This window comes from Trichechus manatus, unplaced genomic scaffold (genome assembly GCF_000243295.1).
Source record: "Trichechus manatus latirostris isolate Lorelei unplaced genomic scaffold, TriManLat1.0 scaffold00003, whole genome shotgun sequence".
Taxonomy (NCBI): domain Eukaryota; kingdom Metazoa; phylum Chordata; class Mammalia; order Sirenia; family Trichechidae; genus Trichechus; species Trichechus manatus.
Genome location: NW_004443939.1, coordinates 22,134,635 through 22,150,530, shown reverse-complemented (window position 1 = coordinate 22,150,530; position 15,896 = coordinate 22,134,635). Strand labels below are relative to the sequence as shown.

General features: G+C 37.2%; 1 protein-coding gene across 1 annotated transcript in view; it reads left to right on the top strand.

The window, feature by feature from the left end:
- LRRIQ3 (leucine rich repeats and IQ motif containing 3) overlaps window positions 1–15,579 on the top strand; it is a 225,712-nt gene extending 210,133 nt beyond the window's left edge. Inside the window, 1 exon segment of the mRNA XM_004369135.2 lies at window positions 15,300–15,579. Coding sequence (XP_004369192.1) covers window positions 15,300–15,456 — 157 coding nt within the window. The 3' untranslated portion in view covers window positions 15,457–15,579.
- Window positions 15,580–15,896: the final 317 nt, after the last annotated feature.

The window sequence follows — 15,896 nt, the reverse complement described above, 5'->3', positions numbered from 1 at the left end:
GTCTTTTGAAGAGCATAGGTGTTTGATTTTTAGAAGATCCCAGTTATCTAGCTTATCTGTTGGGTTTTGTGTGTTGATGGTTATTCTTCCTCCAATCTTGATGCCCTGTTCTTCATATAGTCCAGTTTCTCAGATTATTTGTTCAGCATACAGATTAAAAAGGTATGGTGAAAGGATACAACCCTGACACACACCTTTCCTGACTTTAAACCACGCAGTATCCCTTGTTCTGTCAGAACAACTGCCTCTTGATCTGTGTACAGGTTCCTCATGAGTGCAATTAAGTGTTCTGGAATTCCCATTCTTCACAATGTTTTCCATAATTTGTTGTGATCCACACAGTCGAATCCCTTTGTGTAGTCAATAAAACACAGGTAAACATCTTTCTGAAATTCTCTGCTGTCAGCCAAGATCCATCTGACATCAGCAATGATATCCCTGGTTCCACATCCTCTTCTGAATCAGGCCTGAATTTCTGGCAGTTCCCTGTCGATGTACTGCTGCAGCCGCTTTGGAATGATCTTCAGCAAAATTTTACTTACATGTGATAATAATGATATTGTTCAATAATTTCCACATTTGGTTGGACTACCTTTCTTGGGAATAGGCATAAATATGGATCTCTTCCATTCGGTTGGCCAGGTAGCTGTCTTCCAAATATCTTGGCATAGACGAGTGAGCACTTCCAGCACTGCATCCATTTGTTGAAACATCTCAATTGATATTCCATCAATTCCTGGAGACTTGTTTTTCACCAATGCCTTCAGTGCAGCTTGGACTTCTTCCTTCAGTACCATTGGTACCTGATCATATGCTACCTCTTGAAATAGTTGAATGTCGACCAATTCTTTTTGGTATAATGACTCTGTGTATTCCTTCCATCTTCTTTTGATGTTTCCTGCATTGTTTAATATTTTCCCCACAGAATCCTTCACTATTACAACTTGAGGCTTGAATTTTTTTCTTCAATTCTTTCACCTTGAGGAATGCCGAGTGTGTTCTTCTCTTTTGGTTTTTTAACTTCAGTTCTTTGAACATGTCATTATTTTACTTTATCTTCTCGAATCGCCCTTTGAAATCTTCTGTTCAATTCTTTTACTTCGTCATTTCTTCCTTTTGCTTTAGCTACTCAATGTTCAAGAGCAAGTTTCGGAGTCTTTTCTGACATCCATTTTGGTCTTTTCTTTCTTTCCTGTCTTTTTAATGACCTCTTTCTTCATGTATGATGTCCTTGATGTCATTGCACAACTCATCTGGTCTTTCGTCATTAGTGTTTACTGTGTCAAATCTATTCTTGAGATGGTCTCTAAATTCAGGTGGAATATACTTTGGCTCTCGTGGACTTCTTCTAATTTTCTTCAGTTTCAGCTTGAACTTGCATATGAGCAATTGATGATCTCTTCTGCAGTCAGCCCCTGGCTTTGTTCTGACTAATGATACGGAGTTTTTCCATCGTCTCTTTCTACAGATGTAGTCAATTTGATACCTGTGTATTCCATCTGGTGAGGTCCTTGTGTATAGCTGCTGTTTATGTTGGTGAAAAAAGGTATTCGCAGTGAAGAAGTTAGTGGTCTTGCAAAATTCTAGCATGCGATCTCTGGCATCATTTCTGTCACCAAGGCCATATTTTGCAACTACCGATCCTTCTTTGTTTCCAATTTTTGCATTCCAATCACCAGTAATTATCAATGGTCCTGACTGCATGTTCGATCAATTTCAGACTGAAGAAGTTGGTAAAAATCTTCAGTTTCTTCATCTTTGACCTTAGTGGTTGGTGCATAAATTTGAATAACAGTCGTATTAACTGGTCTTCCTTGTAGGTGTATGGATATTATCCTATCACTGACAGCGTTGTACTTCAGGATAGATCTTGAAATGTTCTTTTTGATGATGAATGCAACGCCATTCCTCTTCAAGTTGTCATTCCCGGCATAGTAGACCATATTGTTGTCCGATTCAAAATGGCCAGTACCAGTCCATTTCAGCTCACTAATGCCTAGGATATCGGTGTGTATGCGTTCCATTTCATTTTTCACGATTTCCAATTTTCCTAGATTCATACTTCATACATTCCACGTTCCGATTATTAACGGATATTTGCAGCTGTTTCTTCTTATTTTGATTTGTGCCACATCAGCAAATGAAGGTCCTGAAAGCTTCACTCCATCTGCGTCATTAAGGTCGACTCTACTTTAAGGAGGCAGTTCTTCCCCAGTTGTCTTTTGAGTGCCTTCTAACCTGGGGGGGCTCATCATCAGGCACTATATCAGACAGTGTTCCGCTGCTATTTATAAGGTTTTCACTGGCTAATTCTTTTCAGAAGTAGACTGCCCTGTCCTTCTTCCTAGTCTGTCTTAGTCTGGAAACTCAGCTGAAACCTGTCTGCCATGGATGACCCTGCTGTTATCTGAATACCTGTGGCATAGCTTCCAGCATCACAGCAACACGCAAGCCCCCACAGTACAACAAACTGACAGACAAATGGGGGAAAACCAGATTAGAGAAGGCCTTTAAGTCTCAGTAAACAATCTCATGGTAAAGACCATTAAGAATCCTTCCAGAAAGAAATGTTGCATTTTAAACACGTATTTAACCACTGAAACTAATTCTCAAGAAAGATCTCAGAAAATTAATATTCCTCAGAAAGCACTTTGGGCAAAGCTGTCTCAAACAAATACAGTAATTTTTTGATTGTTTCATGATGAAATTTATTTTTATTTTAAACTAAACTTAGTGAGGAGGTGAAAGCTCTGAAAATTAATATTGATTCTTAAAATATTCTAGCCTACATATAGAAAATTTAAATTCCATTAGTTGTCAAAATATATTGTTTCAAGAAGGTAAAACCATGACTTACACAAATATAAAATGAACACATATCGAAGATTTTATTTAACTCATTAGTTAATAAGGGAACCAGTAAGATGTTACAACCAGTTCAGATGAGAATTCAAAGAGCACAAATATATAGGTAGTCCCCAACTTATGACAGGGTTCCATTCCAGCGACTCCTTCATAAGTATTTCTGACGTAAGTTGAATACCTCATTTTTTTTCTTTAGTTTTTCTTATTATTGTCTTTTATTATCAGTATCTTTATAAATCTGATCTTTATTTGTCTCTGGGGATTTGAAACATTACATATAAACTTACAGATATATGTTAATACATACATAAAAATACACAAATCTTGAAAATTTACTGTGACAATGAAGAGGTGGACGATGTTGGCATTTTGTCAGTTTCAGTAATAACTTCACTTGTGGAAGGTTCTGGATCATCTGGATTATCCCTGGGAATGGGAATGGTGTATCTAATTGGAAAATTAGTGAGAGTTGTCTATACGGTTCTTATCTCGTTTTCTTCATATATTTCCCAGTAACATCTTGCCAAATCTATTGAATTTAACAAAGCGATCAGTGTTTTGATCCTTGTTTTCAAGCAACTGAAGCGCCTGACTTCTTAGTTTAGAAAAAAACTTCAGCTGATCCTTTCATTGTAAAAGTTTTTTGACAACTTCTGTCTTTCCTCTTCCTATTATTTCTCTCATTATTTCTTTTTTTCAGCACTTTTTTTCTCTTCAAAATCCATTAAGTCCTGATCTGTCAATTTCCCTTCTTTGTGATCTATGAGCTGTTCTACATCAGCGATGTCAAGTCCTAAGCTCAGCGTTCTTACCATACGGAAGTTTTTTCCACCGGTCTCTTCCATCATATTATCCTGATCAAATGCTTGGAGCGTGTTCACATAACTCAGCAATTTTTTACATATCCTCTGTCTGCATTTTCCCATAACTTTGTCCCAGGAAGACGCAATGTTCAGGATACACTGAAGAATACTATAATTCTTCCAGAAATCGAGTAGTGTTACCGTCGTACCTCCATCTGTTGCAGCTACTGTCTGAGCAAACGTAGTCGTCCGTAGGTAGAATGCTTTGAAGGTGGCAACTGCACCTTGATCCATAGGCTGAATCACAGCTGTCATGTTGGGAGGTAGACACACTACTTTCACATCTTGATTTAGATCATCTACGTGAGAAGGATATCCTGAGGCATTATCAAGTAGCAGAATCTTGAAGGGAATGCTCTTTTCAAGGCAGTAGAAGCACACTTCTGGGATGAAACAATTTAAAAACCAGCCTTTGAATAATCCAGGCCTTGGAGTTACTTCTGTAGTAGACTGACAGTTTATTTTTGTCAATGTTTTTGAATTCTCGAGGATTTTCAGAACGTTAAACAAAAAAATGGTTTTAATTTAAATCCAGCAGCATTTCATCCAAGCAGCAGCATGGCTCTGTCTTTAAATGCCTTGAAACCAGGCATCGACTTCGCCTCTGTGTGAATATAGGTCCATTCTGGCATCCTTTTCCAAAACAAACCTGTCTCATCCATGTTGAAAGTCTGCTCTGGTGGATATTCTTCATCTTATATTATCTGGTCCATTCTTGAAATTTCCGGCAGCTTCAACATAGGTGCTTACTGCTTCTCCAGTTATACACAAGTTACGTAAGCCAAATCTGCGTGTGAAGTGATGAAACCAGCCCTTGTTTGCATTAAAGTACTCACGGTAGTCTTCTCTTTGCTGTTCCTTCAGGTTTTCAAAAAGGCTGTGTGCTATCATTTGAACTCGTAAGAATCTTCTTCTGAATTTGGTCTTCTATCCAGATCATCAACAGCTTCTCCATCTCATGGATTGGCACATCCCTCTTATTTGTTAAAATTGTCTATTTTATACCAATCACTCCTTTAACTGTCTCCAAAATCCTATTCTTATCTTTAATGATTGTTGAAATGGTCGAATGAGACAGTCCTTCCTCATGTACTATTTTGCTGGCTTTGTTTTCATTATCAGAGGCCTTAATGACCTTCATCTTTATATCTATGTCTAGAGCATTCCTCACCTATTTTTGAATTAGAATTTATAGTGGCATGACTTCTTTTGCTAGACACATTATTGGGGGTACAAGCAGTGCAGGTGTTACAGTGTGAGAAACTTCAACAACTTGGCTTCACATTAACAACTGATGCTTCTGATGGTATGAAGTGCTGAATAAGATCACGCTATAAGCCTAGTCTACAATGAAGTCGGAGTCAGTGTCATAACAATGAAGTCGGAGTTGTAACAGCTGCTGGGTGTGTGTGCAGTTCAATTGTCATGTGTTATTAGAATTGAATATTGCCCAACTTTCTATATGCTATGACTAGTGACACCTCACACTGACTTTATTATAGACCAGCGAGTGAACATCTGAGAATGATAATATCTGCAAATTACGTGCTGCAACATTGTATGTAGTACATATTACTAACAATAAAATGTCCAAAAAAAAAAAAACCAGTCATCATGTTGGTTCGTAGTAACTCGAATACATTGTAAGTCAGGGACTATCTGTATAGAGGCAATCAGAAATGCTAAAATAAATTTACAAATATGTGAAAAGCTAGTCAATATATACTGGGCAATAATCAATTGTAGCTCCACTGGACAAAATTTGTTTAGATTTCTATAGACAGGAATCGTTTACATTATTAGTAGTTTTCCTCAATTTACATGGTTTTTAAATAGCTCAAAGAGATTGAAAGGCACAGTAACTATGAAGGGTGCACTAGACATGACCTGCAATAATGTTTTTCTTTTCCTTTTAACCTTTCGAAGTTTTTGTGACAGTATTTTCTGATATTAGACTGAAGTTTATCAACCATAGTTTTATCCTGGTGATATTTTAAGTGTTGAAACTATGTAAATATATGTACTTAAGGTTCATACAGAAATATTTTACCCACTTGTCTGTCTGTCAGTCATACTGTGGTGGCTTGCATGTTGCTGTGATGCTGGAAGCTATGCGTCTTAGTTACCTAGTGCTGCTATAACAGAAACACCACAAGTGAGTGTCTTTAACAAGCAGAAATTTATTTTTTCACAATTTAAGAGACTAGAAGTCCAAATTCAGGATGCTGGTTCTAGGGGTAGGCCTTTTCTCTCTGCCAGCTCTGGAGGAAGGTCCTCGTCTCTGAGGTTCTACTCCTGGATGATCTTCATGTGTCTTGGCATCTCTCTTCCCCATCTCTGCTTCTCCTTGCTTGTTTAATCAGTTTTATATCTCAAGAGAGATTGGCTCAAGATACACTCTACACTAATCCTGTTTCATTAACATGCTAAAGACAACGTATTCCCAAATGGGATTATAACCAGGAGGCATAAACCCATTGCCTTCAAGTTGATTCTGACTCATAGCGATCCTATAGGACGGAGTAGAACTGCCTCATAGGGTTTCCAAGGCTGTAATCTTTACGGAAGTAGACTGTCACATCTTTCTCCTGCAAAGCCACTGGTGGGTTTGAATTGCTGACTTTTCGGTTAGCAGCCAAGCACCTAACCACTGCACCATCAGGGCTCCTTAACCACAGGCATAGGGGTTAGGATTTACAACACATATTTTTGGGGAACACAATTTAATCCATAACACTATGCTACTGATATTTCAAATACCAGCAGGTTCACCCATGGTGGACAGGTTTTAGCAGAGCTTCCAGGCTAAGACCAGGAAGAAAGGCCTGGTGATGTACTTCTGAAAGTTAGCCAATGAAACCCTATAGATAACAACAAAATATTGTCCAATATTTGGAGGATGAACTGGAAGATGAGACCATTGTCATGGATTGAATTATGTCCCCCAAAAAATGTGTGTATCAGTTTGGCTAGGTCATGATTCCCAGTATTGTATAGTTGTATACATTTTGTAATCTGATGTGATTTCCTAATGTGTTGTAAATTCAATCACTATGATCTAATAAGATGGATTAGCAGCAGTTATACTGATGAGGTATACAAGATTTGATAGTGTCTTAAGCCAATCTCTTCTGAGATATAAAAGAGAGAAGCGAGCAGAGACACACAGGAGCCTCATACCACCAAGAAAGTAGTGCCGAGAGCAGAGCGCACCCTTTGGACCTGAGGTTCCTGCGTAGAGAAGCTCCCAGACCAAGGGAAGATTGAGGACATGGACCTTCCTCCAGAGCCAACAGAGAAAGTGTTCCCTTGGAGCTGATGCCTACTGGACTGTGAGAGAATAAAATTCTCATTGTTAAAAGCATCCACTTGTGGTACTTCTGTTATAGCAACACTAGATGACTAAGACACCCCTTAAGTTAGAAGGCACTCAAAACACAGCTAGAGAAGAGCTGCCTGCTCAAAGTAGAGTTGACCTTAATAATATAAATGGAGTCAAGACTTCAGGACCCTTCTTTGCTGATGTGTCATGATTCAAATTGTGTCAAACATCCATTACTAATTAGAATATGGAATGTACAAAGTATGAATCAAGGAAAATTGGAAACTCAAAAATGAAACAGAGTGATTGAAGATGGATATCCTAGATATTAGTGAGCTAAAATGGGCTAGTATTGGCCACTTTGAATCTGACAGTCAAATGATCTACTTTCCTGGGAACAGCAAGTTGAAGAAGAACAACACTGCATTCATCGTCAAAAAGAATATTTCAAGATCTGTCTTGAAGTACAACACTGTCGGTAGAAGTTACTATCCATAAGCCTATAAAGAAGAATAGTAAATATGATTATTATTCAAAGTTACACACTAACCACACATACCAAAGAAGAAGAAATTGAAGATTTTTTTTTGAATTCTGCAGTCTGAAATTGATCAAACATGCAACACCCAAGATATATTGATAATTACTTGTGATTAGAATATGAAAGTTGGCAACAAAAAAGAAGGAACAGTACACTTACTCTCCACTTATTGACTGTCTCATTATCTGACATCTCACATTTATGACAATAGTGACACATACATTATCTGACTATTTTTTGCATTATCGACGTACATCTGGCAGTAATGAACACTGAGATGCAAGGCAAGAGTAACACTGGCTATGATGATTAAGATTATGTGTCATATTGGCTAGGCCATGATTCTCAGTGATTTGGCAGTTATGTAATGATGTAATTTGACAGTTATCTAGTGAAGTAGTCATCCTCCATTTTGTGATCTGATGTGGTCATCCTCCATTTTCACATAATGCCAGTTTTTGCATAAGGACCTGGTTTTTGTAACCTAACCATGTTAATATTTAAGGAATGAGTGTAGTTAAAAAATATGGCCTTGGTGATAGAAATGATGCTGGAGCACATGATAGAATTCTGCAAGATCAATGGCTTATTCACTGGAAATACTTTTTTTCAACAACATTATTTATGATTTTATATGTGCACCTCACCTTATGGATTGTACAGAAATCAAATTGACTACATCTGTGGAAAGAGATGATGCAGAAGCTCAATATCATCAGTCAAGACAATGCTGAGAGTCAATGGCAGAACCAACCATAAGTACTCATGGGCAAGTTCAATTTGAAACTGAAGAAAATTAAAGCAAGTCTAGGAGGGACAAAGTATGATATTGCATACACTGCACCTGAATTTAGAGATCTTCTCAAGAATAGATTTAACATACTAAACACTAATGAACAAAACCCATAAGAATTGTGGAAAGACATCAAGGGTATCATATATGAAGAAAGTGAAAGATAATTAAAAAGACAGGAAACAAGGAAAAGACTAATATAGATGTCAGAAGTGACTCTGAAACTTGCTTTTAAGCACAGAGTAGCTAAAGCAAATGAAAGAAATTATGAAGTAAAAGACAAAATAGCAGAACAGTGATTTCAAAGAGCAGCTCTAGAAAACAAGGTAAAATATTATAATTAAATGTGTAAATATCTGAAGTTAGAAAACCAAAAGGGAAAAATACGATTGGTATTTCTAAAGCTGAAAGAACTAAATAGAAGATTCAAACCTCACGTTGCAATACTGAAGGACCCCATGAGCAAAGAACAAAACAAAGCAAGAACCTAAACGATCTAAATGATGCAGGAGGCATCAAAAGAAGATGGAAGGAATACCCAGAATCACTGTACCAAAAAGAATTAATTGACATTCAACTATTTTAGGAGGTTGCATATGATCAAAAACTGCTGGTACTGAAGGAATAAATTCAAGCTGCACTGAAGGTATTGGAGAAAAGCAAGGCTCCAGAAATTAACTGAATACCAATTGAGATGCTTCAACAAATTGGTGCAGCGCTGGAAGCACTTATTAGTCTATGTCAAGAAATTTGGAAGACAGCTCCTTGGCCAACTGACTGGAAGAGATCCATATTTGTGCCCATTCTAAAAAGGTGATCAAATGGGATGTGAAAATTAGCAAACAATATCATTAATATGACAAAAAAAAAAAAATCCATTGTAGTCGAGTCGATTCTGACTCATAGCAACCCTCTAGGACAGAGAAAAACTGCCCCATAGGGTTTCCAAGGACCAGCTGGTGGATTTGAACTGCTGACCTTTTTGGTTAGCAGCTGAGCTCTTAACCACTTTGCCACCAGGGCTCCATTAATATGACACACTGGCAAAACTCTGCTGAAGATAATTGAAAATCAACTAAAGCCATACAACAGGGAACTTCCAGAAGTTACAGCTGAATTCAGAAGAAGATGTGGAATGTGGGCTATCATTGCTGTTGTCAGATGGATCTTAGCCATAAGCAGACAATACCAGAAAGATGTTTACCTGTGTTTTATCAACTACACAAAGGTATTTGACTGTGTAGATCATAACAAATTATGGATAATATTGCACAGAATGGGAATTTCAGAACACTTAATTGTGCTCATGCAGAACCTAGACATGGATCATGAGGCATTCATTCGAACAGAACAAGGGGATACTGTGTGGTTCAAAATAGGAAAAGGTGTGTGACAGAATTGTATCCTTTCACCTTACTTATTCAATCTGTATGCTGAATAAATAATCTGAGAAATTGGACTATAGGAATAAGAATGAGGCATCAGGATTAGAAGAAGACTTACTAACAACCTGAGATATGCAGGTGAAACAACCTTGCTTGCCAAAAATGAAGACGACTTGAAGCATGTACTAATGAAGGTCAGGGAATACAGTCTTCAGTATGGATTACACCTGAATATTAAGAAAGCAAAAATTCTCACAACTAAACTGATAAACAGCATCATAATACATAGAGAAATAATTGTCAACAATTTCATCCTACTTGGAATAACAATCAGTGTCCATAGAAGTTGTTGTTGTTAGATGCCATTGAGTCAATTATGACTCATAATGACCCTGTGTGCAACAGAACCAAATACTGCCAGGTCTTGCGCATCCTCACAGACATTGCTATGCTTGAGCCCATTGTTGCAGCCACTGTATCAATCCATCTCCTTGAAGGTCTTCCTCTTTTTTGCTGACCCTCTACTTTACCAACCAGGATGTCCTTCTCCAGGATCTAGTCCCTTCTGACAACATGTCTGAAGTACATGAGACAAAGTCTTGCCATCCTTGCTTCTAAGGAGCATTCTGGCTGTACTTCTTCCAAGAAAGATTTGTTCATTCTTCTGGCAGTCCATGGCATGTGCAATAGTCTTCACCAACACCATAATTTAAAGGCGTCAGTTCTTGTTTCATAGAAGTACTAGTCAAGAAATCAAACAACATGTTGCATTGGGAAAATCTACTACAAAAGACCTCTCTAAAGTTTTAAAAAGTGAAGATGTTACTTTGATGATTAAGGTCCATCTAGCTCAAGCCATGATCTTTTCAATTGCCTCATGTGCATGAATAATGAAAAAGGAAGACAGAAGAAGAATTGATGAATTCAAATTGTGGTGTTGGCAAAAAATATTGAATATATATCATGGACTGCCAGAAGCATAAACAAATCAATCTTAGAAGAAATACAACTAGAAGCAAGGATGGTGAGTCTTTGGCTCACTTTCTTTGGACACCTCATCAGGAAGGACAAATAGCTAGACAAAGACATCATGTTTTATAAAGAACACCAACAAAAATGAGGGAAACCCTCAATGAGATGGATTGACACAATATCTGCAACAATGTACTCAGACATACCAAGGATCATGAAGATGGGATAGGACTAGGCAACATTTTGCTCTGTTATACATTAGTCTGCTATGAGTCGGAGCCAACTCTATTGAAATTAAAACAACATAGAAAATTTTAAGAGATCTTTATAGCTGTTCATTTTATTTACATTCTTAAATGCTTTGATTAAAAAGTTATATTAGAAAGCTTAAAATAATAAGAAAGCATCTGCTTCTCCAGTCATAATTTTTAAACTATTTAATGAGATATGTTATATAATGTCTTCTTAAATATGAAATATTTTTATATTTTCTCTCAAAATCGGAAAATAGTTTCCTCCAGTGTACTTCATATATATATGTATGTATATATATATATATATATATATTCTGTCAAATACATATAAAGACAGAATTCAGTTAAGATCCATTTGGAGGCTCACTTAACTCTGTATCCTCTACAAATTATATATAATTTGTATATAATTTTGGAAATATTTTTTGTACTTTAGTATAAAATATATTTTGGAACAAGGAATGAAAGATATAGATATATGCCCCTGGGTGGTGCAGATGGTTAATATTCTCGTGCTTAGCTGCTAACTGAAAGACTGAGATTTGATTCCACCCAGAGGTGCCTCAGAAGAAAAGTTGGGCAATCTAATTCCAAAAAAAATCAGCCATTAAAAACCCTATGGAGTGTAGTTCTACTCTGATACACATGGGATCACCATGAGCTGGACTGGACTCAGTAGCAACTGGTATATGTGTGTGTGTGTGTGTGTGTGTGTGTATACGTAGACACATAAATACATACATATATACCCAAGCCAAACCCATTGCCGTCAAGTCGATTCCAACTCATAGCGACCGTATAGAGCAGAGTAGAACTGCCCTGTAGGGTTTCCAAGGAGCAGCTGGTGGATTCCTACTGCCGACATTTTGGTTAGCAGCTGAGTTCTTAACTACTGTGCCACCAGGGCTCCACAAATCCTAGTGCAAGTTAATGTTAGATAAATTTAATTAGCTTAGTTTTTTTCACAGAAAATTGAATGTCTGGCCATCATTAATTTGTAGAGGATACAGAGTTAAATGAGCCTCCAAATGGATCTTAACTGAATTATTTTCTCTTTTAAGCAGCTGCAAATATATTATTCTTGAAATCACAGAGGAATGAGGCAATATTTGTGTTATATCAGTAACATGTCTTAAAAGGCATTATTGAGTTTTACTATAAATGTTTTCAAATATAGTGGGTATTATTAACATGCAGAAAGGAGCTGCAACTCAAGAAAGTAAAGTCTGTCCAGAGACTTCAGAAGTTTTTAAATTCCAATACTTGTTCTGTTATTGATCCTTCATTAATATATCAATCACTTGACCAAAACCATTCTGATGAATCTCAACATCTAGTGAAGTCATTACTGAGAATGTAGCTTCCTGATTCTGCTCTGTGGGATGATGAAGAATAAAAGAAGAAAAGGGAACGTTAAAGCTCTAATTCATATATTTGATAAAATACCCACAGGGGTACCTAGGGTCCCTTTACCAAAAAAAAAAAAACAAGCCCGTTGCCGTTGAGTGGATTCCGATTCATAGCAACCCCAAAGGGCAGAGTCAGCTGCTCCATATTGTCCCTCTAAGCATGGGTTAAAGAGAGACTTTGAATGGAAAGAACTATATATCAGATAAAAGGTGATCATGGGTTTCCCAAAATATTCTTTTCCCTATTGTGAGAAAGTAATGATACTACTAAGAGCAGAATAGCAGGATATCAATTTGAAGTAGAATGTTGATTAGCATGGAAGTTCTGACACATCATCTTCTGCTTGTTCTTATTTTGGTCAGGGATTGACTTCCTGGACTACCTTTTTATTCCTTGTGGTCTTTGTAACCTGATTTATAGGAAGCCCTTCTCCATCGAGCTTCTGCCATAATAACAGTTAACTTCCAAATTCCTAAGAACAACCATCCCAACTGCCTAAGCTCAATGTTTTTAGATTCCAACAACATTTATTCCACCTAACTTTAATAAGCTATGGAGCCCTGGTGGCACAGTGGTTAAGCGCTCAGCTGCCAACCAAAAGATCAGTGGTTTGAATCCACCAGCCGCTACACGGGAGAAAAATGTAGCAGTCCGCTTCTATAAAGATTTACAGCCTTGGAACCCCTATGGGGCAGTTCTGTTCTGTCCTACAGGGTCTCTGTGAGTCGAAATCAACTCAAGGGCAGTGAGTTAACTTTAATAAACTCATTTCCATAGACCCATATAGGACCCATCCTCACTGGGAACTGTCTCACCTCTTGAAATTTAAACTCTTATATATTTATTTATAGCTAAAACCTTCTATCTTTGTAACTCTTTTCTTCTTTACTTTCACCACACCAATTCTTCAAATATGTTGTTGTAACACTGCTCATCAAATAACCCTCCTTATAGAATTTTTTTTTCTTTCTAGTGTAGGCTGCAACCAAAAAACCAAACCCATTGCTGTCGAGTCGATTCCTACTCATAGGGACTTGTAGGGCTCCTTGTGGTGCAGTTGTTAAGAGCTTGGCTGCTAACCAAAAAGTCGGCGGTTCTAATCCACCAGCCACTCCATGGAAACCCTATGGGGCAGTTCTACTCTGTCCAATAGGGTTGCTATGAGTCGGAATCGACTCTATAGCAACAGGAGTATAGGCTCCAGGATTCTTCAATTCAACTATTCTTTTGTCCATTCTGTCCAGTGTCTCTGAAGTCCTTTCCATTGCTTCCACCATGCTAACACTAGTGCTCCAGACTCATAACAGTAGTAGCTAACTAGCATTGAGTGGTTATTCAATGTCAGGCACTCCTCTGAAGATTTTAAATGTATTGGCTCATTTACTCCTTACTAAACTCTATGAGTTAGATTGTCTTCTTTCTAAAAATAAAGAAAATTAGGTAAAGATAACTTAAATAACTTGTCCAAAATCACAGTCAATAAGTTACAGAGCTGGATTTCAAACCCAAACAGTATGACTTCACTACCTGTACTCTCAACCACAAGCTATTGCTTCTCTATACTCAACTCACTGGGTATTACTAGATGGATAGCCAGGCTCTTCAAACTCACCATAACCAAAACAGAACTCTAATCTTTTACCCCATGTTGTTGCTCTTCCCACATGTCCTATCCTGGTGAATGCCACTATTATCCAGTATCAGGGACCAGAAGCTACACATCTTTCTAGACTTAGGCCTCTCTTTCATTCCCCAAGTCCAGATTTTGGAGTATACATCCATACATGTAAAGCGCTCCATGATCTGGCCTAAGTCTGTTTCTCCAGCTTATCTGTTCTCTGTTCTCCTTTCTAGAACTGTATTACTCAGATTATTAGAATATTGTCAGTTCTCAGAACATACCAAGCTGTACTACCCTGTCTTTGTTTTGGCGTTTCTTGCTACATAAAATATACCATCCCACCCCTCACACACTTTCTGCCTGAAAATACTCATCTTTAAAGGCTCAGCTATAGGGTTGTATTATTTCAGTTCTGAAGCTTTTCTTTTTCTACCTAACCCTTCCCTCTATGTAATATTTACTAGTTTTTCCTCATGCCTCACTCTGTCTTGTTACATAATGCTCTTATTATAGTATAATACTTCATTTATATATTTATATGCCTTTCTTTGTCTTTCTTTTCTATTAGCTTCTCACATTATAGATCATGTCATATTTATCTTTATGTTTCCAGCAGTGAGGGATAGTGCCAAACATACATACATATTTTATGTTTAATTGCTGAATGAAAGGATGAGGATGAATGAATGATTTCTCTTATGGCCTGTGGCATTTCTCAGGTTTAGCAGAGTAACCTGGTGCAGCATTCTCTAACATAGAGTCCTAGGAGAAGCTTGGATTTATTGAAACTTAAGTAGAAATTTTGCAAGTCATGACATGCTGAGTTAGATACATCTTTGGGGTTCTAATCCAGGAATTGTGAGAATTCTGAGCTCCAGCCAATAAAAATCTTAAAAATATTAGTCCAATATGAACATTATTGATTGACACAGGAAAATTCCATACAATAAATTAAGTTTTGTCTTTTTTCCCACGTGCGTATGTCTATTTTGAAGGCCAGATAAGCACTCCACTATGAACTGAAAGGTTGGTGGTTCGAACCCACCCAGAGGCACCTTGGAAGACAGACTTGGTGATCTGCTTCCAAAAGGTCACAGCCTTGAAAACACTATGGAGCAGTTCTACTCTGCACACATGGTGTCTCCATGAGTCTGAATCAACTCAACAGCAACTAACAACAACATTTTGAAGGCGCCTAAATATTAATAACAATTTCATTGGATGCTGTGCTTTTAGTCATTTAAAAGTATTTCTTTTTCCTTTTTTCCTTTAGGGCTCAAGAAATACATAGAAAACACTGTGAAGAAAAATTTGTGTTTGATATGATCACCTTTCAAAAAGCCTGGGAAAGATTTCAAGAAGCGAAAACAAGAGTTGCAGTTGCAAAAACAAATTGTGTCTCCAATCTTTTCAGGGAAATGACAAAATGATCCAATGCCAGATCATAAGCTATGATCATTGTAAATTACAGCCATAAATTTTAGTTGAAGGACATTGAAATAATACTCTGAAAGAGGAAATATTCTATGTCACAATATGTATTTATACATAAATCTCATAGAAATATAAACAGTAGTTAAAATGTTTCTCTTATTGATTATATTTAACTTAAACCACATTGACTTGGCACCCCCAAAAGGTTCCTTATATATCCAGATTTCCAAAGCATAATTAAAACCAAGTTCATCTATTGCAGGCAATATTGCAAAGGCATTGCTTATATTTTGTTTCAGATATTCTCTGAGTATAGCAATTCGTAAGCTATTTTCAGTTTCTCTGGCAAGTTCAGCATAGTAATTTCTGTACCAGCTGCTGACTTTTATTAAGACGCTGTGTACTGTGGTTAGTTTCATTACCTGTTTTCATATAT